The following is a 26976-nucleotide window of genomic DNA, read 5'->3' as shown; positions in this document are numbered from 1 at the left end:
TTTTAACACGTCAGCAAATTATTTGTTGACGTGCTACTTTTGGCACGTCAGCATTTACTGACGTGGCAAAAAAATAATACTGTTTGACACGTGAAGAAATGGCCTTTTTTTTGTAGTGATAGTAGGTCATCAATGTCCACTTTCGAGTGGACGCTAATGATCCTCCATCATAATAAAAAATAGTAAATAAATCAAATAAAATAAAAAATTGAAAACCGAAAAGCAATAGCGTCCACCAAAAGTTGGACGCTGATGATCCTCCATCGTAATAAAAAATATATATACTAAAAACCGAAATGCAATAACATCTACTTTTTGATGTGGACGCTAATAGTAAAAATAATGGAGGATTATTGGTGCGCTCAGGCCCAGTACTTCAGAATCTCAATAAGCAATGTTTTAAGCCCAAGATAAATGGATACGATAAAACTTGTCATAATTAAAGGTTCATTGAACATCCAATCGATTGTGATATGATCAAATTATTGATTGAACTCTATAGATTTTGTATGATTCTTATGCACTAATTTGATTGATCGCGATAAGAACAGATAGTGCATTAGTTCAATCGATCATGATACAATCAAACTTGACACAATTGAAGGTTCGATTGAACATCCGATCTATCGTAGTGCATTAGTCTAATCGATAGTGATACAATCAAATGATCAATCGAACGTTATACGATTGTAGGTTTGACCCATCATCCGATCAATCATAGATCATTAGTCTGATATATCATGCTAGGATGAAATGATCAATTGAACTTGACACATTGAAAGTTTGATCGAATGTCCAATCAATTGCAGTGCATTAGTGGGATCAATTGTGATAAAATTGAAGTATCGATCATTAGTCTGATTGATCCTAGTGAATTGGTTTGATTGATCGTGATATGATCAAATGATCAATCAAACTTGAAAAAATTGAAGGTTCAATCGAACATCCAATCCTAGTGAATTAGTTCGATTGATCATGACAGGATCAAATACTCGATCAAACTTGACACAATTGAAATTGAAGGTTCGATCGAATATCCGATTGATCCTAGTGAATTAATTTGATTAATCGTGATAGGATAAGATGATTGAAACAGTTGAAATTGAATGTTCGATTAGACATCCGATTGGTCCTAGTGCATTCGTTCGATTGATCGTGATAAGATCAAATGATCGATCAAACTTCAAACAAATTAAAGGTTCGATCGAACATCCGATCGATCCTAGTGAATTAGTTCAATTGATCGTGATAAGATCAATTGATCGGTCAAATTGGATACAATTGAAGGTTCAATCAAATATTCAATTGAACTCTAATCATTTTATATTATCTTAGTGCATTAGTTATATTGATCGTGATACAATCGATAGAACTTGACATGATTGAAGGTTCAATCGAACATCTGATAAAATCAATTCGATCGATACTAGTACATTAGTATGATCGATCCTAATGCGATCAAATGATCTATTAAACTCTTTGGATTTTGTATTATTTTTATGTATTAGTTAGATCAATTGTGACAAGTTCTTTAATATTTCACCAATCGAACATCGAATTTGATGCAAATAGGGGTGGGTATCGGATATAACGGGATAGGTAAACCTATTTTCGAGAATTAACCAAAATTATCTGTTAATTCGATTAACAAACCAATAACATTTCAATCAAAAATTTCAGTTAAAACGGTTAATCGGTTAACCGTGAGTTTTTTTATTTTTTTAAACTGATTTTTTTTAATTGGGCTGAAAATTGATTTTTTGGAGCCCAAATTACTTTTTTGGGCTAAAATAGCTTATTGAACATTTTTTTTAAAAAATGGACCCATTAATTAACACAATAACAATCCACTATACATATGTTCTACCAAAAAAAAATTCTTATCTGTTAATCTGTTAACCGATAAAAAAATAATTATACCAATTAACCAGACTCAACCGACTTCAGTATAAAAATCATTAACCGATTACTGACCGACTTCTGGCGATAGGCGGTTAATGTCGATTTGGTCGCAATTGGTAGGTGGTAAACGGTTAATCTGCCCACCCCTAGATGCAATATATATCCCCTTCCATTAGGGTTTGACGTTAAAATGTAAATTATTACATATCTTAAAAATTTAAGCTAATAATTAATTATAAGATAAATATCACCTTAATGATCTTTTATTCTAAAAATTTATTAAATTTAAATTTTTAGTTAATATTTTAATAATAAAAACATATTTAATATTTCACTCCTCAAACATCTAATTTGATGCAATATCCCCCACCATTAGGGTTTTGCGTTAAAATGTTAAATTATATATATATATAAGTGTGTGTGAAAACTACAAAATGATGTATATATATTAACAAATAGAAAAATAGAAAACTTTACTAATTATGACCCAAAATAAAAAAAAAAATTCAATTAATCTTGATTTTTAAAATAATAATAATAATTAGGTAATAAGTTCAATTTATATTTTTAGTCGACGCTGATATTAAGGCACGCCGTTTTGGTACAAATTAAAAGGCGGGATCCATTGGTGTGGTGAGTGAAATTTTCGGAAAATTTTTTTATCTACCCCACATCCATCCCTAGATTATAAAGTCTTCATTTAAGAATTGTTGTAGTTTGTTAGTTCTTCTTTGGGAAAATTACACTTTACCCCGCCAAGTTTGGGACGATTTTCAATCTAACCTCTAATGTTTCAATTTTTGTAATGCACCCTCCCACACTTGCAGTTTTTTTTTTCAATTCGACCAATGTTATTCCAAAATTTTCATATTGCCCCTAATTTTTTTTTTATTTTTTATAAAAAGAAAAAATAAAATTTGGGGGTGCAAAAATGGCCAAATGGCAGCCACCTCGAATTTTTTTTTTTAAATATATATATATATATATATATATATATATATTAAAACAAAAATTAGGGGTAATATAAGAAGTTTGGGATAACATTGGTCGAATTGAAAAAAAAAATTGCAAGTTTGGGGGGTTGTATTGCAAAAATTGAAACATTAGAGGTCGAATTGAAAATCGCCCCAAACTTTGGAAGGTAAAGTGTATTTTTCCCTTCTTCTTTTGAAGACTAGACTTTCACAAATATAATGAATAGTTCAGTAGGTCCCTTGTAACATATTTAAAGGCCTTAAAGTAACTTGATGAAGTTCAACTACCTGATTCAATTAGAGTGTGAAAACTCATTATTCCACTCATAAACTAAATTGTTATTTTCTTTTGCATATTTGTAAAATAAGAATTTTCAATCGTATATGATATTATCGTTCATAGTTGTAAAAATCCAAAATCCAATATTTCTTTAAGGTCATTTAGTAATTCACAATATATAAGAGATTTAATAGATTGTAAGAGATGCCAGAAAAGGAAGCATGGATTCACTTCTCTCTCTCTCTCTCTCTCTCTCTCTCTCTATATATATATATATATATATATAGCTTCAATTTCTAATTTCTAAGATTTTAGTCGATAAATGTAGGAGGTGGAGAGAATTTGCCCTTCTTTCAATAGAGAAATTCGAAATGATACAAAGATGACACCAGAGAACTTTTTACACATAACCATAAGGACATGGTGAAGAAATGAGAGAAATGGACGAAGGGCGCTGCAACTTCTTGTATAGTGGTAGGAGCTCTCATTATTACTATTATGTTGACCGCAGCATTTAATGTTCTGAATGGAAACAATCAAAGTATAGGGTTCCCAATGTTCTCACATAAGAAGTTATTTACGGTCTTTATCATATCTGATACATTATCACTTATTTCTTCCTCAACTTCAATATTAATCTTTTTGGGAATCCTTACACCGCGTTATGCAAAAGAAGATTTCTCATATCCTTGCCTACAAAGATGATAACAGGACTTTCCACTCTTTTTTTTTTTTCTCTATTGCAACTATGATGATCGCCTTTTGTGCTGGTCTTTTCATTATGCTACCCGAAAAATCATGGATGACAATTCCTGTCATTTGCCTTGCTAGTGTTACGGTCATCTTATTTGCTTTTGTGCAATCTCCAATTCTTTTAGACATGATCAAGTCAACATACGGACCAAGTATCTTCAATAGGAAAATGAAAGGTTTGTTTTTAGTAATTTATTCTAATAAATGGATTACTAAAGACAATGAGTTTAGAATGAACAATTTGCAATCATTCAACTTGTGATGTATTAAGCATATTGGTCTGACTCTCTGGTAATTTCATGTATCCTTTGAAAAAAAAAAAAAAAATCTTTCTTTTTTCTTTATATTGCCAATCGATTGAAAAACTTCTACCTGCAAATCTAATCCTTAACAGATTGAGTACATATCTGATCCTTTGCAGGGAGGACAAGTTTCAAGAGCAATCATATTTGTCATTGAAATTAAAGATATGCAACGATTAACATAGATGACAATTACTCACCAAAAAAAAAAAAACAGAGATGACAATTTACAATTTCCCAGTTTATAAGAAAAAATAAAGAAATTGATAGGTCTAAATTTTTCCATATTTAATCTGTGTAGATTCTCTCAATCATTTACTAGTTGACAAGTTGAATTGAATCAAACCCAAAATTTATGGAAGATAATGCAACTTGTGACCGAAATTTGATTGAGCTTTTAAAAAAGCAAGAAAAAAAAATGTTACACGTACATCCAAATGCTTACACTCTAAAGTGGCGATTAAAATCACTATTGATTTGATATGAAATATATAGATTAACGGGTTCAAAATTTAATGGTGATGGGAATAAACACTAGTAAGTTCTTGTAGGATTTTTCTAAACCAAATGTGGGTTGAAAAGAGAGCCCCAGCCATGTGATTACACGTGCCAAACTTCCTTTTGCTTCAAGCAACGTTGTTTGAAACCACCCAAAGAAGATTACTTGCACAATCAGTTACCATTGTTGGATAACACATAGCCTCTGAAATCAAATTTTGACAGTTTAACTACTTTAGGTAGAGAGACAAAGGGAGAGGAACACCTTATACTCCACATCCATGCATAAGTAAAAGTAGGGTAATCTTATCCTTATAGTTTCTTTAAGCTTGCAACATGAGACCTCAAGACTTGTAATTCCAACTCTAAGATTGTCTATTGTGTAGGCCTTTGTAATGGTGACACCAAGATTTAGAGAGAGAGAGAGAGAGAGAGAGGGAGAGATTTAAAGCAAAAGCAAGCCAAGAGAGCCTTTGAAAGGAGTACAAAAGATACATAGGTAGAGAGGTGGGTTTTGGTGGGAGCAGAGAAAGCAAGAGAGCAGAACCAACGCAGAAAATGAAGAACCTTGGGAGCATTGGCAGTAGTGGGAGGCTATCAACTGATCAGGAGAATGAAGAAGGGGAGATCTCCAGGTTGGCCATATCTGCACTCGAAGCTCGAGAGGAAGAAATTGAGAGGAAGAAGATGGAGGTGAAGGAGAAAGTTGAGCTTCAGCTTGGCCGTGCTGAAGAGGAAACCAGGCGCTTGGCACAGATTTGGGAAGTATGTTATTGCCACTTTTGATAACTCCAAAAGCAAATTATGGACTTTCCCCATATTTATTCTTTTCCCCCTCCTAATTTGATTAGTCTTTTGTTGAATCTGCAAAACAAATTTTATAGCCTGTGCTTTCAAGAAAATAATTTTATACGAGTAATGTTATTAATAGACTGCTATACAACTGCCATACAATTGAGACAACGTTGCAGTAAAAATCAGCTGTTGATTTTTTATTTTTTTTACAAGTACTGATCTAAGGACTAATTTTCACCGTCACATCATCATAGCAGTTATATGACAGTCTACTAAATACCATTACTCATTCTATATAGTATCAAACACAAAAACCAATTAATGGGTGCTAATAGAATTTTAGACTATCAAAACAAATTCTTAATTCTTCACCAAAATAAGTTGCTCATTTATTTTTTAAGTAATACAATCTACTAGGAGCTAGAAGTACTTGGAGATCCTATGAGAAAGGAAGTTGCTGCGGTACGTAAGAAGATAGACTTGACTAACCGAGATTTAAAGCCACTGGGACAGAGCTGCCAGAAGAAGGTATTTACTTTTTGCTTTTGAGCAATACTATACAATTGAAATGAGATGGCAATCAAAATCCGCCTTTAATTTTTCTTTTTAGCCCTTACTAATTCGAAAGCTAACTTTCACTAAATTATATTACTTATACTTGATACTTGCATCCAGACTTGAACTTCGCACTCATTTTTTCTTTTCTATAACTTAGACAAGACTAATTTACTTTGTTTTCTTTTTCTTTTGTTTTCCCTAAGTTCAAATATATAATTCAATTATCACCATGAATTGGCTGGCTACAGGAGAAGGAATACAAAGAAGCCCTGGAGGCTTTTAACGAAAAGAACAAAGAAAAAACTCAGCTAATAGCAACATTAATGGAGGTCAGTTCCAAACTCATCTTTCCCCAAAAATACAACAGAAATTCTTAATAGTGATCCTCTTGGCCTTTCTTCTTAGCAGGAATTCTCAATTTTCCTTTTTCTCCCCTTTTTTACTCATCTCACTTTCTTTTTTTCTTTTTTTCTTTTTTCTTCTTTGTGATCTTGTTTCCAGTTGCTGACTCAGAGTGAGAGGCACAGGATGAAGAAACTTGAAGAGCTGAGCAAGAATGTAGAATCCATAGAATAAGATATTCAATAGTAATTAAGTGCTTTGGCTTGTGAGCTTGTACTTAATCTTATTTTAGAAGCAACTACTCCTCTACCCTACCAGACTCCTACTAGGGTCTCATAACCACTGAAACATTCATGCAATTCAATAATAAAACCTTCTTATGAAGATACACATTAGCCTTACACTCTAAATATTGGCCTATGCCAATCAAGGCAGTTATCAAAGCTAAATGGTTGTTGTCCATAATTCATATTCTGTTGGTAATTATTTTTCAAGCTGCTGGATAGAATGGATTCATCAATTTTACACCTCTTTTGAGTGCTAAGGAAGATTTAAATGCATGGCTGATGAATTATGAGTGCTAATCCAGACTTGAGAGAAAACATATAACTCTTCACTAACCTTTCTGCTCTGAAATGTATATGAAGCTAGGGCTAAATGCTGAGCTCATTTACAATTCATGCAAAGACTTTATGACTCTCACAGTCAACAAACTAAAAGTAACAAGCCCTCTACCAATAAATCTGCACCAGGATGACTCATGTCATGATATGGCAATATGCTATTATGTAATTAAAAGCAATCCAAGACAGTAGCAAATCACAAAGCACGTTTTCATGGCATGCTGGGAAAGGCAAGATTTATAGGATTTCATAATTATAAACGGGTATACAATGTACTAGTTTACCAATGTGTCAAGTTCAAGGACTGATGGTTTGAGGTAGTAACATCTTACATGAGATAAAGAAAACCTGGAAAACCATTAGGCATTTTTCTTTTCCCATCTAAATGAACATTCCTCACATACTATTTTAATCAGATAGGAGTTGTTTGTACTCTGCCAGTAGCTTAGGGACATCATCCATACGCAACTGAAAATCATCAAGGATGTGATCAGTGGGAAGAGTTGCAAATAGAAGAAAAGAGTATGAAGTGACATTGCATTAAAAGCATGAGTAAATAAACGCAAAGCATGAAGGATGATATCGATGATAGTTATGTCTCAATCACTGATGGGGTAAATTATTTGATGCAACTTAATCGTAGGCAGATGGGATCACCCAAAACGAATAGCTACTGAGATCCAAATAAGTAGATTCAAGTTCAAGTGGTTCGGTGTAATTCAAATGAAGCACGCAAACCATGTATCAAAAATTAAGAGATGTTTTTTCTGATTTGTGAAACATGACTCAGAAAGCAAGGTCACCATATATAATGCAGATTTCCAGTCACTTGAGTAGCGTCTACAAAGGGTTTCCAGTCACAAATGAGTAGAATCTACAAAGGGTCATTTAGAGAAAAATGCTTGGAGAACAAATATCAAATTGTTATATGTAAGAATAGAATGACTTACATATGTATGTATAAATAAACCAAACTCACCTACACCCTACAAAAGTTTGTACAGGTGTCCAAAGGCACCAAAATTCTTTTCTCGTTGCAGAGTAAGAGTAGATGGGAGCATGTATATTACAATGTCCCCAAAGATCTCCATTTGGTAGTTTGTACACATCACAATGAGGATCCGTTCAAGGGAAATGAGTTGACTATTTGACCTCTCCCTGCCCCGCCCCCTCGTTTTCTCTCTTTTGATGAATAAGGAAATTTGTATATATCGACCAAGCAGAATTCGAAAAAGAATTACACTTCAGCAAAAGCTAAAGACAACCCCTAAACAAGAAACTGTCCAGAAAACTGAACCAACTGCAGAAAAAAAAACACTTCACAACACCAACTAAAAACGCATACACCAAAAAAGCAACCAACAAAACTATTGCAGAACTCTCTCTCTCTCTCTCTCTCTCTCTCTCTCTATATATATATATATATATATATATATATATGCACATTATTTTCTAATTTGGCAACACCTGTCTATAATCGCTCCCCTTCCATGGCTCTAAACTTGCTTAGCCAAGTGCAAACTGTTTGCAATCACCTAGCTCTCTGTTCCTACCAAATACTGAATTCGAAATGTGTCTAAAAAGTTCCTCCACAAGTCTATATGAATGTAAAGGGCCCGGGCATTTCAGTGCTGGGAAGATTATTCAATTCAACAAACCAAACGCACAACAGGGGTTTCCTTAATTATCCTGAGTAAAGAATTAAATGAAGCACTAAAAAACCAAACAACCATAATTATACCAAATACTGATTCATATAATTTATAGGCTGTGACCCAAGTTTACCAGAAGACCAAATGAAAACTAATAAATCTGAGATCTTAATGTTAGAATCGTATCTTGTCTGTCAATAGGCACTTGATGTAATTAGGGAATGTCTCGGTAGGCATTCAATGCTTTTTTATTCATCCAACAGAAGCGTTACTGAAAGAAGATTCTAATGCCTACATGCATGAAAAATAATGAGGATTCAGAACAAAATTAGCGGGGAAAGAAACAAAAAAGGAAAAGGAAAAAGAAGGTTTGGTCTTAATGGCCTTGCGTGGTACATACCTGAGAAGGATTTCTTATATGGTAAAACCGATAAGCATCCTTTCCAAGAATACCAGACTCAACAGAATGCAGATCAGATCCAGCATTAGCCCTGTCATTCTTAGAATCATAATAAGAAACTTAAAAACAATTAATTGATCAATTTTGGAAGTACAAAGATCAACTAAATAAAGGTATGAAGCACTCAAATTGCATTTGAAAACTACAAGCATACATCTGGAAAGATTGTACAGAAGTCAAGAAGAGTATTCCAAATGCATTTGAAAACTACAAGCATACACATCTGGAGAGGGTCATTGACTTGGAATCCTTAAAAGTCACTTGAGAGCAAGACAAAACGGTGCAAACATGAACCAAGTTTCAAATCCTTGTCCAAATACAACGGAGTATCCGTCTAGAAGAGAATGCTCTCGTATCTATATTTCCTTAGAATAATGTTAAAAACCACAATTTTATCTCATAACTATCTCACAATGCTGAAGTGGCAATTCAAACTAACCTTTCGATTTTTTTTTAACAAGGATTGATCCAAGAGTTAGTTGGGACTACCACGTTAGGATTATGGGGAGAGTACTTTAAGATAAAAATGTAATTTTTAGCGTTACTCTAGTTCGTCAAACTTCAGAGGACCTTAAGGATCGCAAGAAGGTGACTTGATGATATTATGTTAGGAATTCTGAAATAGTCTTGTCATCCTGAGAAAAACATGGGAAGATGAAGAAATGTGCTACCCTGTTAGCTTAAATGCACGACCCAATCACCAAGGTTTTAGTTTCAAAATACAGATTATCCTGGTTTTATAAATGATATGACAGACTGAGCACCCAGACACTTAATTAGTTTCAATGGGGATGCTATGAAATGGCTTGGCTCCCATTCAAACTACTAAAACCAACTAAAATTCAATTAAAATATCACAAGCCAGCCCCACTTTGTTCAAATACATAATAGATTGAAATCAACTGGACAATGATCAAATTCCATTAAACACATTCCCAGATTTTCGGCTTTTACTCCATTATTTCCACAGCTTCACCACCTTCTTCTAGTCATAATCCCTCAGATAAGCTGAGAGATTACAAAAAATCAACTAGAAACATATCTGGCACTTAGATTTTCTATGAGCAATGTTCTAAAGGTCTGTCAGACAGGTTGCTTGCAAGTGAGTTCACCATGAGAGGTTGGGTCAAGTCACCCTATGATTAGTTGGTTAAAGACTTGGAAATTAGATAATAGTATAATTCCGATATTATTAGTGCTACCAAACATAAAAATACAGCATAAGAAAAAAGTGAAAAAGAAAAGCCACAACACAGACGCAATGCTTCAAAAAATAAACTTTCTGCATGCATAGCTAAAAGATCATCTAGGACTGAGAGGTAAAACCAGAAGTTAAGCTGGGACCACTTTTAGGAACAACTACTGCAAGCTGCCATGATTTTAATGAACATAAACAAGTGATGGTGCAAAAATTCATTCTTACAATTGATTATGGGCAACCAAACGTTGGTAGTCACGAAGCAATGGCCCTAGCTCCTTAAGTGGTATAGAACTTGGTATAGCCTTCTTCCAGTGATCACGAAGTGTCTCAATTGCCTTTTTTCCACAGAGAAGTCAGTTAAAAATACCTAAGAGATGGGTAAGAAAGTAAACTAAATTCACCTCAATGTGTTAAACCTGTAAATTACTGGAAACTCTTTGTCCAGTCAAACTTGATGCTAGTTCAAGGAATTCTTTGTCCTCCAACTCATCTACAATTGGAAGCCCAGAACTAGAGAACGAAACTGAAATTTCTAATCTTCTTTGTAATTCTGAGACGGCAGATTGTACCCTTTGGCTTCCCTGTCCAAGATATGGAGGATCAATCGGAGGATTGTCTGAAGGTTAATTAGGTAGACTATAAAAATGGTCATAACATAATTACGGGTGAGCTCTCGGCACCTAACATAGGAAACAGGTCAATCACAGACATTGGCATCTGATGCATGCCTCTGCTTTGCTGGACATACATGGTTTAAATGTTCGCTATGATCTTGGCAAAAAGATTTAGTCTGTTGAAACAAATACAAGGTAAGGAGAAGGCTTTAAGCTCCCTAGTCAACAAGCTCAATAGAACAAGCTAGGTGTCCTTAAAACCAACAGCAGTTATACCTGGAGTGCAGATTGGGCATTATTATTTGTTATTCTGATATCCTTATTTTCAGGAAGATCTTTTGGTGGAGATACAGTGAACCGCTTCGCAATAGGGTCCTCTACAAAACAAGAGAATTGGCAACAGTTTAGGAAATGTTCAAACTTATGTCTCAGTTCTGCCTCCACAGAATCTGCAGAAGTAGAAGTCAGTACATTGTGCTTGGATATAAATCATAAGAGTCAGGTGGAATTATCTTTCACCATACAGAAACATGTTGCTAAAACCTTTCTCTTAATTCAACAAATCAGCTTATAAAGTTTCCTCCTTTAGATATCCAGCAACAAGGTCGAGATGATTTGCAGCCTGATCATCATTAACGGACAACCTAATTTCACAATAAAATGTTATCTAAGAACATAAATCTGGGGAATAATCAACGCTCATACAAAAATCACACACTTAAGCAGGATCTTCCACAGCTAGTTCATCGAAATCCCTTCTTTTAAGTTACAAGCATCTGGTGGATCTCAAACGCACAACTTTTCACCCTTCCAACATTCTTATAAAGGGATTGGGAACCATTTGAGCAAGAGATTATTCACCAAAATCCCTTCTAGTTAAGTTTTTACCATGGAAATATACACCTAACCACATCATAAAGCTTGATCTATTAAAAATAGAAGGGAAAATGACAAATACATGCAACAATCATGTAGTAGTTACAGAAAAGGGCAGAAGATTACACTGCCTGCCCTTCATTACTGAAAACCCTAAATTCTTTTTTCTTTTTTTTTATAAGTAATCGAAATATCATTATTGAAAAACCCTAAATCCTATTCTATAATCTTAAAGAAAAACTAAAAAGTTAGAAATAAATCAAGATTCATAAAAATCGAACACTTATATAACATATTTTGAAATTAATTCAACAAAATCCCTTCTCGTCAATCATTATAACGGAAAATGCACATAACCACCTCATTAAGTTTGACCTATAGAGGAAATGATGTTGAATGCAACATTCTGTAAACGCTTCAAAGAAAAAATATGTTGGAGACAAACTGATGCTTCATCGAGGAGATCTTGTCAATAAAGGTCATATATTATATAAGATTCAAATTAAGGGTTCAGAATATATCCCAGTGAAACTCTGAAAAGCAAAGGGGTTACCAAACAATAACCACAAGACTGAATAATAAACTACTTTGAAGCGAAATCAGTACCTTCTGAAACCAACCACCATAAATCACCAAAGGTTGATTTGCCATCAAAACCACCAAATAACAGATAACGTGAACCTATAGTTGTCATAGAGTGGTACGCCCGAGCAGGAGGTTCATTGCCAGTAGGTAACCGCTTCCACTGTGCAGACACTAATTGCCAAAAAGAAGATACAAATTCTAAGAGATCAACCAAATATAAAAGCTGTAATTTGTACTGCATGGATCAGCCCCCGCTATCCATATTGCACTGATGGAATGCTGAAACTGGGCTCCACAGATGTTCTTTATATTATTTCTTTAAGAAAAACAAAAGCAAAAATCAATACTTGAAATTCACAAGCATAACATGGATCTAATACTATTCTTAACATATTCACGTTTTTGAGTTCCGATGCTAACAATAGCACTGTAAAAAATACGTTTCTTCCTCAAAGATGACTGTAAGTTTCACATTTGGCTACAATATGTTTGAACAGCCCTTGTACCTGTGGACTTGCAGAGCTATAGAGACTCTAACCAGACAAAAGAGATGCTAGCTTTGATGCCCTTTATGCGATATTCCTTAATGACTTCCTCTTGCAACACCCACCATTAATTTAGGGGGAAAAAAAAATCAGTCTCTGTACGTTGTTTTACTAAGTTGCAAATAGCTCCCTAGAGTTTAAAAAGTGACTAAAATCTCCCTGGGGTAAACAAATAGCACAAATAAGCCCCTGGACGTGTTTTCCATTAGCAAATTGAACGATTGGTGTTCAAAGGAGGTTATGGGGGCATTTGGAGTGGGCATGTGGAAATATATTAGAAGGGGATGGGACAGTTTTTCCAACTTGGTTCTCTATGGGTGGGGTGGGTGGGGGCTGGGTCTAAAGTAACATTTTGGCATGAGATTTGGTGTGGGGATAGACCATTAAAGCAAGCTTTTCCAACTTTGTTCGCTATTGCTAGGAACAAAGATGCATGGGTGGAGGATAATTTTCAATGTCAAGATGGAGTTTACTCGGTGGAATATCCTTTTTATGCGACCAATCCAGGATTGGGATATTGAGTTGGTACTATCTTTCTTCGAGTAGTTGTATTCTTCAAGTTACGTCATAGAGAGGGGGATTGGTTAGGATGGAGCCCGTCTAAGATGGGTAAGTTTGAGGCGAAGTCGTTCTATAAAGTGTTAATTGGCCAAGATAGTTTTGCGTTTCCATGGAAGAGTATTTGGCGAGCACAAGGGTGGCATTTTTTGTGTGGACAGCAGCCTTAGGGAAAATATTGACGCATAATAATTTGCGAAATAGGAATGTTGTGGTGGTTGAGTGGTGTTGTGTGTATAAGAAGAGTGAGGAATCCGTTGATCACCTTTTGCTTCATTGCAAAGTCGCAGGCGAACTCTAGAGTTACATCCTTATTCTGAGACGAGTAATAGATTTGTTGACAAGTTGGGGTGGTTTGATTGGGTGCGGTCTAGCTAAGGAAATATGGAGGCTGGTTGCAGAAGTTTATGCTTAACACGTTACATATATGGATAGCGGCTCATCATAGCTTGAATGTTCCTACTTTTGTAGATTTTCTAAATTTATTTTCTTCTTCTTCCTATTAGAGGTTCTCGTTGTATACTCCCTGTGTACTAGGGTGGCGCCCATTTACGCTTTATTAATGATATGAAATTACTTATCAAAAAAAAATTTTGAACGGAATCCATTAATGTGTGACATGTCCTTTTAGAAAAGAAATATAAAAATATTAAATATTAAATAAAAAAGTCAAGGTATCATTCAGCCAGCCAGAGGATCTCCATGGAGGAGACCCAGCCATAGTGACCCACGGCCGTGGGTCCCCACACCCACCGGTGGGTCAGTGGTGATTTTGGTCCTCCGTATTTAACTTCCTTTTGTGAAGCCAAGTTTAGTATCATCCTGATGATGAGATTTCCAAGTTCTATCCTTTTTTTTAGTGATTTAACATCTGTGAACTCAGGCATTCTTTTACAGTAGAGTTGGTTCTTACAAATTGAAAAGGCATCACCTCTCACTACATGGAACTACAATGATCAAGTTTATAACATGTCTTGGGCTCCTCTATTTCAGTGGAATCATAGAATAAATGGTCTTGCAAAAGGAAGCTAAATAAGTTGTTCAATTACAAAGGAAAGCTAAATACAGAAGACCAAAATCACCAGAGACCCATTGATGGGCCTGTGGAGACCCATGGCCATTGGTCACCATGCATGTTGACCCACCCCTGGCTCTGGAGACCCACAGCTATGGATCTCCATGTCTCCTCCATGGAGACCCTCTTGCCGGCCTACCCACCCATTAAATTTTTTTCTTTTCTTTTTTTTTTTGTTTTTATTTTGTAAATTTAAATTTATCTTTTTCTATTTCTTTTATATTTGTTTTTATATTTTTTACTTTTTATTCTAAAGGACACGGGTCGCAATATTATTGTTGTTGACATGACACATTTACAAATTATGTCCAATTTGCTGACAGAAAATGCATCCAGGGACCTATTGTGTCTTTTGCTTACCCTGGGAGTTTTCAGCCCCTTCTTAAACTCCAAGGAACTATTTGCAACTCAGTAAGACACAAGAATTTATTTTGCATTTTTCTTTTAATTTATTGAAGTGAGACATTCAAAGTGAAATTTTATTGCCCATCAGTCACCAAAAATAAAGGATAAATTCTCAATTTCAAGAAGAGAATAGCTGGAACAAAGTTGAGTTGGCAATGGCTTGAAAGTTAAGTCTTTTTTCTGTATTTCTTGAGTTCAACCTCTCTCCCATAGCACCTTCCCCATTTTTTTTCTTTGGCCAAAGAATTTATATCTCATTTCTTAGCTAAAGTGAGGATATATTTTGTAATCTGATGAAAGATGGAACAGCCCACCCTTTCTCTGGCCTCCTCTTCCTCTCACATCCTGGGTTCACCTTCAACACAACTCCAATCCACATCTCTCTCTCTCTCTCTCTCTCTCTCTCTCCAAGGGGAGGAGGAAAGGGAGATTCTACATGTCCCTACCAACACAAGAAACATCATTCTTTTTTGCATTCTTCTGTCTTAAGGTTTAACCACCACATTATTCATCTAATGTGTCGACTGTGAGGTTGTTCTATAAATGAGGAATCTAAGGAGATCAAAAGACAAGAACGAGATAGAAAACTGCTCTATCAAATCTTCCCCAAATGTCGCAACCATCATTTAATTTTTGCAAATGTTTTTTATGTTTTTGTGTCAAGGCAATAGAGACAAATATAAGCCAAGCCCCTATGTGGAGTTGTCTCACATGTACACGTTATATTTTCATGCGAACATCAACAAATGATTATCAATTAAGAGCTTAATATATAGAATAGTCAGAATGTATGTAGCATAAACAATATAAAAGGTTCACTATCATCATAATGACCCATATGCTATAAATCCATCAAGCAAAGTTGAAAAGCACTCACCCCTATCTAAAACAACACAGTCAGTGTAATAAATGTCATAACGACTCAGCCAACCACCGGTTCCATGCCCTCCAAACAATAACTGCAAAGACAAACAGCTTTAGCAGTTAGTTTCAGCATTGACATAATAATAATAAGACTGACAATAGTAATAACCAAAACACATTAAGAGAAATCAACAAGGAGAATAGAGGAAGATGTCCTTACATAGTGTCCGCTAGAGGTAACAGTATGACCACAGCAGGGAGAAGGAGCTTGACCTGGAAGCTTCAATTGGGTCCATCCAGGTGTTTCATTCTCTTCCTTCCACAACAAAGACAAGACAAATTCAACTTAGTCAATCAAAGAACTTCTAATAGAAACATTCTCATTTGTTTTCTGGATGAAAAAGACATAACCAACACTGTTGAGCTGATTGAGAAATATAAAAAAATAGCAACAAGAAAAACAGTCAAGCAAAAGAGAATTGCCCCAAACATGCACATGCGCACTTCAAACATAGCAAATGCAGGGAAAGGTTCCTTAATATATTTCAGACTGCAAAAAAAGAAAGATATGAGAACAAAGAGAGATATATTCAGGTGTCATCTTGTTCTCTTTTTTTTTTTTCAAAAGAAAAAAAAAAAAAAAGAGAACAAGACAACACCTGATCAGTATACCTTTTCACCTTTCTAACTCTTCCCGAGACAGAAATACACACATCTCATTATCCAATAAACATGGACTGCTAAACAAAGTAAATTTAGAGAACAGCTCCCTAAAACTACTTATTAGGAGACAGAAAAAAAATTCTAAACAATGCATCCATTCATCTAAAGAGGAGAGTTATTAAGTTAACACATCTTTTTGCACCGAGATTGCAAGCACTGCCTTCTACATGATTTCTTCCAAATTAAGGCCGCATTTGGATATATCGTGTAAGCGCTATTGCATCCTAAATAGCATTAGAAGGCACAAATCCATCATGTAGATTCGGATCTACGTCTACCATTAAATGGAAGTCTAACAACAGAGCTCTATATGAGATTGCTTTGAGGAACTCATGATCTGTTGCCATATCATTATGTCATGATAGCTGCAATCCTTGATGATCATTGCATTTAAAATAATGGATTTGTACCTTAGTTGCAGCACTTTTCATGATAGGTCATCCCCTCCCACTCCGGAGGTGAATTTATATGGAAGCTTCTGAGACTCAGAATTTCCTTTTACAAAATTCTTGAGTTACTCGTGATATATCTTAAATCAACTTGAGACAAATTCAAGTAACCAAAAAATACTTATCTATGATGGAAAATAGAATCAAAATAAAGAATAGGATAAACAATTCCCGGTATATCAAACACTAACTCCACTGCTAAACATTTCATAATTAGGAATAGATGCATCATCTAATTAAATAAGTTACTTCCTTCTATTACATATATATTTCTAACAGGACATATATCCATAGGTCATTCACCATACATCCTGATTTCTAGAACCTTCTCATGGCAAGCCATTCAATTTAAGTTCAAACTTCAAAGGGGCATCTAAACACAGCCAGATTGTTTTGAGATTCTTTATACTGCTTCTATTATAAATGGGTAGAAAGAGATTCTGGAAATTAGGGCAACACAAACTTTTAGCATGTGTCTGCATGTCTCTGCACAAGCAACGAACATGTCCACATGTTTTTTAAAAGAAAAACTACATGATATTATACACTTGAACCTGGAACTTGCTGAATAATTTATTAAGAACAATGACATATGCAACCATAGCGAAACAATTAATCTGAAGAAAAAATATATTTGCCAAGTACAAAGCAAACAAGAGCTATATGACACATTGATGCAGTGGAGAGCACAAGAAGACAAGGATACACTTAGATTTCCCATCAAAGCCTAAGTTCCTTAAGAGGGAAACAAAGAAAATACCACTTTAGGGTGCTTGTACGCAGAACCCTAGAGTTCTTCAATCAGCTAGGAAGGCCAAAGGCAATATTATTGATCGTAAAAGTCAACCTATCACAATAATTTCATAATCTTCTATTACATGAAGACAAAACCTAGGATCAACTAATTATGACCGTCAATTTAGACTAATTCCAGTCGTCAATAATAAAACTGAACAAAAAGAGATTCAGAAACCCCTAAATAACCTAAAATAAACTAGGCTGATACAGTATTGCGTGAGTGCACCGCCATAGTACCACATGATCAGTTTTTTTTTCTCAGGTCTTGTGCTGCATCACACATGCCACAACACCACTCGCATCCATTCACATGATGAAAAGTTAAGAAAGGAAAGGAAAAGAAGACGAGAAAATGGGAAGGAACTATCAACCTTCTGCAATAAGACCCTTCAAGGCCCAAAAATCACCCACAATCGGCCCACCACCTCCTATTGAAGTCAAGAAAAAGCAATCATGTCAGCAAAAACCATCTTAAATGAACACAAGTAAATAAATTACCTTTTTTTTCTGATAAGTAAGCAAGTAAATAAATTACAATTATCACCTATAAGAATATAGAGCTGACAGTAGTATTTATCAAAAAACAAATTAAATATATATATATATATAGAGAGAGAGAGAGAGAGAGAGCTGACAGTGAAACCCAAAATAAAAATTTAACTAATTTGACCATTCTTTACAATATTCATGAAATTCACCATATATCGACACCCTTAATAACACATTTATGAAAAGTATCCGTCATGGCAAAGTTGATAAATGGAACTACTTAGACATAAAATATGGTAAGTTTTGAACACAAATCTTACACAAAATGAAAACAACTACTTCATTTTGGTTTTATCATAAATTTACTGTTTCATAATTATGTAGTTATAAAACCTAATCCATATGTGATGTCAAAGTATCGTATGTCACCTCTGCCACCATAGACGAGCAATCTTTTCTCCACCATAGTAGCTGTATGGCCACATCTAGGCGGCGGCAATGATCCATACACCGACAGCTCCATCCACTCAAGTGATACTGTTTCACAAAGCAACGCACTTTACAATCTAATCTCACACCAATAAGATAAAGCATTTTCTCAGTAACTATAAGAGTAAAAAAAAAAAAAAAAAACTGAAAAGCCAGAGAGTACAGAAGTTACTTGTGTCCATGACATACACATCTGATAACCACCTTTTACCATCCCAGCCACCATACCTGCACTCAAATATATCTTGCTTCATATATACATTCACTTTTTCTATGTTTACAAACATTGAGAGTTAAACCTGTTGAAATCTTGAAGCTCGAAAATTTGAGATGGCTGGTTGAAATGTTGAAGCTTGAAAATTTGAGATGGCCGGTTGAAATCTTGAAGAATGAAGAACCCATTTCATATAATCAAAGATACTATTGTAAAAATTATTGGGGTTGTGCCGTGTGGAGTTTGGATTTCCAGTTAGGAAAGATTGGAAAGAGAGGGATCATGCCGATTAGGTTTAGGTTAAAGATTGGTACTGAGTGTTTACGGTTTGGGGTGGGGGAAAAATAAAATTTATACGACTAGGTTTTAGGCAGGCGGGCTCAGGGTGGTTCGGTACCCGAATTTTCAAAAACACATTCCCGAATGACGATCCAGTCCGCTCGGTTTGTCAAATGTACAGCTCGTGATCGATTTATAACTAACGGGTACAGCGAGTTTAGCCCACCCCTAGTTACCCTGTTTGGAAACGTGCATCATTTTGCTTCTTTATTTTGAACGCACTTTCGTTTTCTTTTTCTTTCGTACAAAATGCCAAAAAAAAAAAAATTTGGAAACCAAATACACACCATATGGTCTGTATATCTCTTCCGAGTCTTACCTAACATGTTTCGTAATTTGACAGATTAAGAATGGAAACAAATACTCTCTCAAGCACACTTGTTCTTGAACTTCTTTGAAATGACATTTATGCAAATTGGTGTGCTTGGATGAAAAATTATTTGTTAACTCAAGATTTTTGAGACATTGTCCAAGCAACCATAGAACCTCTTAAACCAAAAGATGATGTAGTTTGGATTTAAGGAATGGACAAAGAATAATGTTGCAGCTTTATATGCAATTCTAATTTCATGTGAGGAGGACATATTACCGAAGATTAGAGAAATCAGTTCCGCCAAAATTGTTTGGGATAGGTAACTCCTCATCATATATCCGAGGTTACACACTCTCTCTCTCTCTCTCACTCTCTCTCTCCCTCTCGCTAAACATTCGGCTTATTGTTGTAAGATAAGTTGGCGGTGGAATGGATAAATGAATAATATTAAAATTAAGAGCAATGAATTATCTCCAATGTTATAGAATCACACAAAACATTGTCATTGAAGGTTGACTTTGTGCCCTCTTAAGTATTCAAGTTGGTGCGATTGAATCAATTGACCCACAACCCCCTACGATTAGACTATAACATCTACTTTCATTATGAACACACTTCCAAACGCAAAGGCCATGATGAACAACCTTTCCATCATTCCTCACCAGATAATGATCTCAGAATTTTTAGAGCCAAACGTTTAATAGAAAGTGTTGGATTATATGTAGTATTGTCCCATATGGGTTAGCGATATGTAGTATCTATATTACTAGCCTATATATATAGGCCACTTATGTACATCATTCTATGTGATTCAACATACAATATTATTCTCAACATGGTGTCAAAGTACACATTCTAAATCACCTTTTATATATGTTCTCCTTCTTTTTCGGCCTCCCGTCTGTTTTTCGATGTAGCTAGCGTGTTCTAAAAAATCCATTGCTTTGTCTGTATCAATTTTCTGTCTTCTCCTCACAGTTTCCCACTGGTGACAACACCAATCGAAAACTCAGAAGACGACCGTTTCAAAGCAGCCCACTTATGCTTCATCAGAGTATTCAGGCTCCCACATACGCCGCCCAAAGTCTCTGCCGTTCCGCTAGTGCCACTTCCACCTCAGGCCGCTATCGTAGTTCACTTCCGAAGGCAAGACCTCCATTCGGCAAATCTTCCTTCAGGGATTCCAAATCATCCTTGACCACCGCCGTACGAGCTGCCATATGTGCTCACGCACTGCCCCACGTTTCGGCTGTTCCACCATTAGCACTTCCGCCACAGGCCGCCATCGTAGTTCACTTCCAACGGCAGGACCTCCACTTGACAAACCTTCCTCCGGCAATTACATTAAAGGCCTCGACCGCCGCCATACGAGGCTCAACATGCTGCTCAACCATCAGCGCGTGAATATTATGTGCCCAGTGCCGCCACCACTACCATGTGTGCACTTTACGCGCCAAGCCTTCTCACAACATAACCACACGTCAAATCCTCAGAGCACCATGTTAACCCTACTACCACGTGCCATGTCAACCCTACTACCATTCCAGTTGTTGACCATTGATCGTTGACCACTGACTTTGCTAGAGTTGACCATGTGCTTCCTACTCTATTTTTTCGTCCTGATTCCATTTTTGTGGTCTGTTTCTGCATTTGACCTTTCTAGATGGCACAAAACAAGATTTTTCATCATGTTCAGATTGTATTGGATGGCACAAACTACACTGGTCTCAATCTATGCATAGTTTTCTCAAAAGCTGCAAGCTGTGGTCTTATGTGACCGATGCTGCCATCATGCCGATTAAAGGGGCTACTGAAACTGATGACGCCCTCCTCACTCATCTCATTAATTAGGATAGCAAACATCGTCAGATTCTTACATGGTTCCGTAACACCACTATTCCATCTATTTCCGCCCTATTTAGCAGTTTTGATGAAGCTAAGGGTGCTCGGGATATGTTTGCATCTCGCTATTCTACTGTTGATGGTGCTCGAGAGTACCAACTTCTATTTGAGCTTTTTCATGTGAAGCAAGAACCTTGGCAAAGTATCAATGATTTTTTTGCTCGCATGCAATTCTTATGTGACCAAATTGATCTTGCTAATCCTATTTGGAAGGATCCTACCGATGCTCAGATGTATGTTGAACACAGGGATCAACATCGCCTTCATCAATATCTTATGGCCTTACATGATGATTTCGAGCCTGTTCGTATGCAACTTTTACATCACTCGTCTCTTCTTACTTTGAACAAGGCCATCTTCAAACTTGTCTGTAGAGAGTAGACTGCAAAACATGCACTCTCAACATAGTCATCCAGTGTCGGCTACTGTTAAGTGCCTAAATATTCATATTTTAGCCCTTAAACTTATGTATGTTAACTCCTTAAGTGTTGTTAATTATGCTATTTTAGTTCCTTTATGTGTTTTCCATGCTTTTGTAGGCTTTTGAAATAAAATAAAGTAAATCTGGAAGATTTGGGCTCAAAGAAAGAAATTGAGAAAAGTTGGAGCCCTTAACAGTGCGATTTAGCTCAGGGAACCTGCGATCGAGCGCACTACCAGAGAGGACAAGCAGCGAAGCAGCCAAGTGCAATCGAGCGCACACGGGTTGCGATCGATCGCACCCGTGAGCAAGTGACACATCAGAGGTGGCCAGAATGCTATTATTTCCATATTACGGTTTTCTAAGTTCCACTTGTAATAAGATTAAAATCCTGCGAATTTTCTAGGTTTACTAGTATAATAAGGACTTTTAAAGCCTATAAATAGACCTCTTAGCCTCTAGGAATAAATGTGGAGAAAGAGGCATAAGTTCTGGAAAGGAACTGAAGGCTAGATCAAAAGGAGTTTGGGTTTTCTCTCTTCCACCTTCTATCTTTATTATATAGTTTATATTTTATTTAGGGTTAGATTGAAGCCCTAGTCATGTCTTTTTAAGATTACAATATTGGCGTCTTTGCTACAATTATATTTTGGTGTATTTAACTTGATTAATACCTGCTTTTATGAATTCCTCATATGTGTATGCCTGATCAACATATGCATGTGGTATTAACTAGTTAGTTAAATCAATTTGGATGACCGAGTCCTTGGTTTAACAAGAGTAACAAAAGATATCCACGTTGGATTCTTGGGTTAATCAACATGGGGAACTAGAAGTATACATCCATGCCCCAGGCCTCATGTGTTTGTCGATTTCTACAGAATTATGCTTTCTTAAAGAACAACTTAGTATACATCATGCTAAATCCTTTAAGAAAGAAAAGAGTTAGAGTATACACTCATGCCTAACTCGTTGCCTAGGAAAATCCATAACTTAAGGAGTATACACCCATACCCTTAGGTTGGCAAACATTAATTATACCGGTATGATTGGCGCATTGGCATATTGTTATCTAAATTAGTCTGATTAGTGGTGGATATCAAAACCCTAATCCTTTTTAGTTTTAGTTTATCTTTTATTTTATTTCTTTATTTTAACTCAATCGTGACAATTGAGTTTTATCTATTAATTAAATAGGAAATTACTTCTAAACATAATTTACCAATCCTCGTGGGAATGATCTCGTATTTGCCTGCTATACTATCGTTTGATCTTATGCACTTACGAGTAAAACGTACCAAGTATTTGCCTATTAATTTAGGTAGATATTTGGCACAACAAGTTTTTGGCGCTATTGTCGGGGATTCACGTCAAAATGTGAAGAATTTTGATTTGATTAATATAATGGTTAGTTTGGTTTCGTAGCCTTTTTGACTCGAGTTAGTAAGTCCTTAGGGGTGTCTTTACACCTAATGCCCTAAAACCATCTGGTTTGGGAGTCATTGACTTAACACTCGTTACATTGGTCAATTAGAAAGCTTAAGGGAATCAAGCATTGCACAACCTAACAAAGAAAAAAAAAAAATCATTGATAAGCTTTTCACTAAGTAACTGGACCTCTTGCCTCAAAGCATTGAGTGTTCACGTCAAAAAGTAAAGAATTTTGATTTGATTAATGTCATGGTTAGTTTGGTTTCGTAGCCTTTTTGATTCGAGACAATAAGTCCTTAGGGGTATCTCTACACCTAATGCCCTAAAACCATCTGATTTGGGAGTCATTGACTTAACATTCGTTACATGAGTCAATTAGAAAACTTAAGGGAATCAAGCATTACACAACCTGACGAAGAAAAAAAAAAGAAGTAAAAATAATTTTTTTAGTTGTCCATTTACTTCTCTATTTCTGTTCTGTTTCAGCTTGAAGCACCCGACATTCTGTTATTGCGATCGAGCACACTAACCTGCGATCGAGTACAGTTCCAGAGGACTTTCGCACAGTAGTACTAAAGCTGCTGTGACTCCAAGGGAAAATTCTTCTTATGCAAGGTCGTCGATCTCAAGCCTCAACCATCTTTCCATTTGATCCAAAAATTGAGAGGACCATTCGACAAGGGCATAAAGACAATTCCAACACAGAAGAAGAAGAAGTTGAGGAAACAATACAAGAGCTGCCAGAAAATCCGCAAACAGTGCAAAGGCCCATGAAGCAGGCTTTAATCCCGAAAATCCTCAACCAGCCATCATGCATAGCATATCAACCGGAGGTGGAAAGCAATTATTATATATCCCCTCAGATACTCAATGCATTAACTCACTTCAGGGGCACAGCTGCTGAAGATCCTAACTTGCATCTTAAGGAATTCTTTGATCTTTGTAAACTTCAGCATGTTCAAGGCCTAACTCCGGAAAGGCTTAGGTTAGTCTTATTCCCTTTTTCTTTAAAAGACAATGCTAAGTTATGGTATAATTCCTTGCCTACAGAGTCTATTCATACTTGGGAAGAGTTGTCCAGCAAGTTCCTAAAGAAGTTCTTCCCCACTCAAAAGATAAAGCAACTGAGAAGGGAGATTCAATCATTCCAACAGAGATGGAGATCTATTCTTTGAAGCATGGGATCACTTCAATACACTGCTTCTTAAGTGTCCACATCACAACATGCCTCAAGATGATCAGGTACAAGCTTTTTATGAAGGTTTAAATGACATTAACAGGGTATTGTTGATTCATCTTATGGAGGTGTGCTGATGGAAAAGAGCAGTGGGGAAGCCATAGAGCTCTTTGAGACTTTGAGTGAACACTCCTAACAATTCTCATCCAAAGGGAGGCAAGGAGTAAAGAACAAGGGCATGTATGAAGTGAATCTGAGTGGTGGACCCCCAAATCAGATGGCTGTTGTGGAAAGAAAGCTGGATATAATTGTCAAAGCCATGACTACTCAGAACATCTCACCTAGTCAACAAGCCATGCAACCTTAGGTATGTGCTTTATGTTCTCATTTTGATCACACTATTGAGACTTGTCCATTCTATTCATCTATAGATAAAGAGCAAGTGAATTATGTGGGACAATACAACTATCCTCCCAAGAATAATCTCTACTCCAACACCTACAATCCAGGGTGGCGAAACCACCCTAATTTCTCATGGAGTAACAGTTAGAATACTTTAAACCATCAAGGGCAACAGAGGAACTACCAACAAACAAGCCAAACAAGCCAAGAATCAAAGCATAATGACTTGGAAAGTATGGTACGCACCTTGGCGAGCAATACAAAGAACCGAGCAAGCTATGCAAAGATTGGAAGTCCAAATGGAGCAAATGGCTAAGGAGTTGAGTGAAAGGAAATAGGGAGGATTTCCATCCCAAACAATACCCAATCCTGGAGCATTTTCTTCAGGACAAAAATAAGAGAATGAAGGAAGAACAAACGTCTGGCTGAAAACGTTAAACTTAGTGCTCATGTGAGGCATCCCATAGTTTATCATGTTATTTTTCTATTTGTTTTTCAATTTATTTTTGTCTTTAGTTTATTTTTGTTTCATTTTTATGTGTTTAGTGTTTTATTTTGCAGGGACAAGTGTGCTTCAGTTCAAGTTTGGGGGTGTGCTATGAGCCATGCTATTCCAGATAATTTTGTCCATATCCCGGGTAAATTCTTTCCATATTATAGATACATTGGGGACAATGTGTAATTTAAGTTTGGGGGTATTGGAGACACTTTACACACACTTTATCCCAGTCTTATGTTATTTTTATTTTTGTGAAAAAAAAAAAAAAATTGTCCCAGTTTCATTATGTTCTTATTTTTGTTGTTTGTTAAAAAAAAAAAAAAAAAAAAAAAAAAAAAAAAAACTTATGCATGTTCATGTTGTCTTAAAATTTTTGTTGATCTTAAAAATTATGATTTGATATCAATGTTGAGCTTAAACTTTTGAATACATAATCTAATAATTGAGTTTTTCAATTTGGATACTTGCTTAGGATAGTTGAGAATTCATATGTTTGATCTGATCTTACACGAGCACATTAGTACAAAATTTGTGGGGTATGACATGATGTCTGATGTGTGTGTTTCTATGTCTTGGGTGAAACTGGATGATTTATTAGAAGGATACTTTGGCATATATATATTTTGGTGTAAAAGAAAAATAATAATAATAATAATAATGCCATTATTGTTCATTCTAATAGGGATTTCAGTGAACTTTGTTATATTGAGACATTGCACATTGGAAATAATTGGAAACTTTATATTTTTGTGCTAATTCACTGTACACTGTTTCAAACTTGTGATGCCTTAGCATGTCTTTTGTAAGTGATTAAACTTAGAAATTTCAATTCATTGTGAAGATGGAGTTTATCTTTTTAAGCTTGCTAATGAAAGAGAATCATGATTTTGAGTGATACCGTAATTTTTGGATAACATGAACTCTTGCATGATATTTGTAGGTAACATTTCTGAAAAATCCTCACGAGACTTCACTCGTCCTCTATGGAATTCCTAGGGGTTTAAAAGGCTTGTTGTATATGCTAAATGCAATCGTATCCCACGAAAGATGGATTTATCTTTTTGTTTTCTATTTGTCATTTGTTTTTAGTTTTGTATTGCTAAGGGACTAGCAATATGTAAGTTTGGGGGTGTGTTAAGTGCCAACATATCCATATTTTTGCCCTTAAACTTATGTGTGTTAATTCCTTAATATTGTTAATTTGTGTTATTTTAGTTCCTTTTTGTGTTTTCCATGCTTTTGTAGGCTTTTGGAAGAAAATGAAGTAAATTTGAAAGATTTGGGCTCAAAAAGAGAAATTGGAAAAAATTGGAGCCCCTAATAGTGCGATCGATTGCAGGTTCCCCGCGATCAAGCGCACTACCAGAAAAGACAAGCTGCGAATCGGCCATGCACGATCGAGCGCACAACAAAAGAGGATCAATTGCAGACGTGCGATCGAGCGCACACGGGTTGCGATCGATCGCAC

The 26976-nt window shown here is 35.8% G+C and overlaps 3 protein-coding genes across 3 annotated transcripts in view; 2 read left to right on the top strand and 1 right to left on the bottom strand.

Annotated features, from left to right (window-relative positions):
• Positions 1–4396, top strand: part of LOC132174062 (uncharacterized) — a 63064-nt gene extending 58668 nt beyond the window's left edge. The window contains exons 9-10 of the mRNA XM_088512573.1: positions 4046–4096; positions 4331–4396. Of these exons, the coding sequence (XP_088368699.1) occupies positions 4046–4096; positions 4331–4396 (117 nt within the window). The remainder of the gene's footprint in view (positions 1–4045; positions 4097–4330) is intronic.
• An 871-nt stretch (positions 4397–5267) lies between these two features.
• Positions 5268–6638, top strand: LOC148587377 (uncharacterized). Its single transcript, XM_088513484.1, has 4 exons — positions 5268–5474; positions 5922–6032; positions 6311–6391; positions 6564–6638. The coding sequence occupies exons 1-4, from the start codon at positions 5268–5270 to the stop codon at positions 6636–6638; spliced, it is 474 nt and encodes a 157-aa protein (XP_088369610.1).
• A 790-nt stretch (positions 6639–7428) lies between these two features.
• LOC148587376 (protein GLUTELIN PRECURSOR ACCUMULATION 3-like) lies at positions 7429–19064 on the bottom strand. Its single transcript, XM_088512572.1, has 11 exons — positions 18983–19064; positions 18751–18858; positions 18204–18260; positions 16083–16174; positions 15876–15957; positions 12437–12586; positions 11231–11331; positions 10757–10921; positions 10563–10675; positions 9080–9170; positions 7429–7495 (listed from the first exon to the last, which is right to left on the bottom strand). Exons 1-11 carry the CDS (start codon positions 19062–19064, stop codon positions 7436–7438), a joined length of 1101 nt encoding a protein of 366 aa, XP_088368698.1. The 3' UTR covers positions 7429–7435.
• Between the last annotated feature and the right edge of the window lie 7912 nt (positions 19065–26976).

The sequence above is a fragment of the Corylus avellana genome, chromosome 2 (assembly GCF_965113065.1).
Source record: "Corylus avellana chromosome 2, dhCorAvel1.hap1.2, whole genome shotgun sequence".
NCBI classification, from domain to species: domain Eukaryota; kingdom Viridiplantae; phylum Streptophyta; class Magnoliopsida; order Fagales; family Betulaceae; genus Corylus; species Corylus avellana.
Note: the sequence above shows the minus strand (reverse complement) of the source record. Positions and strands in the feature narration are given on the sequence as shown.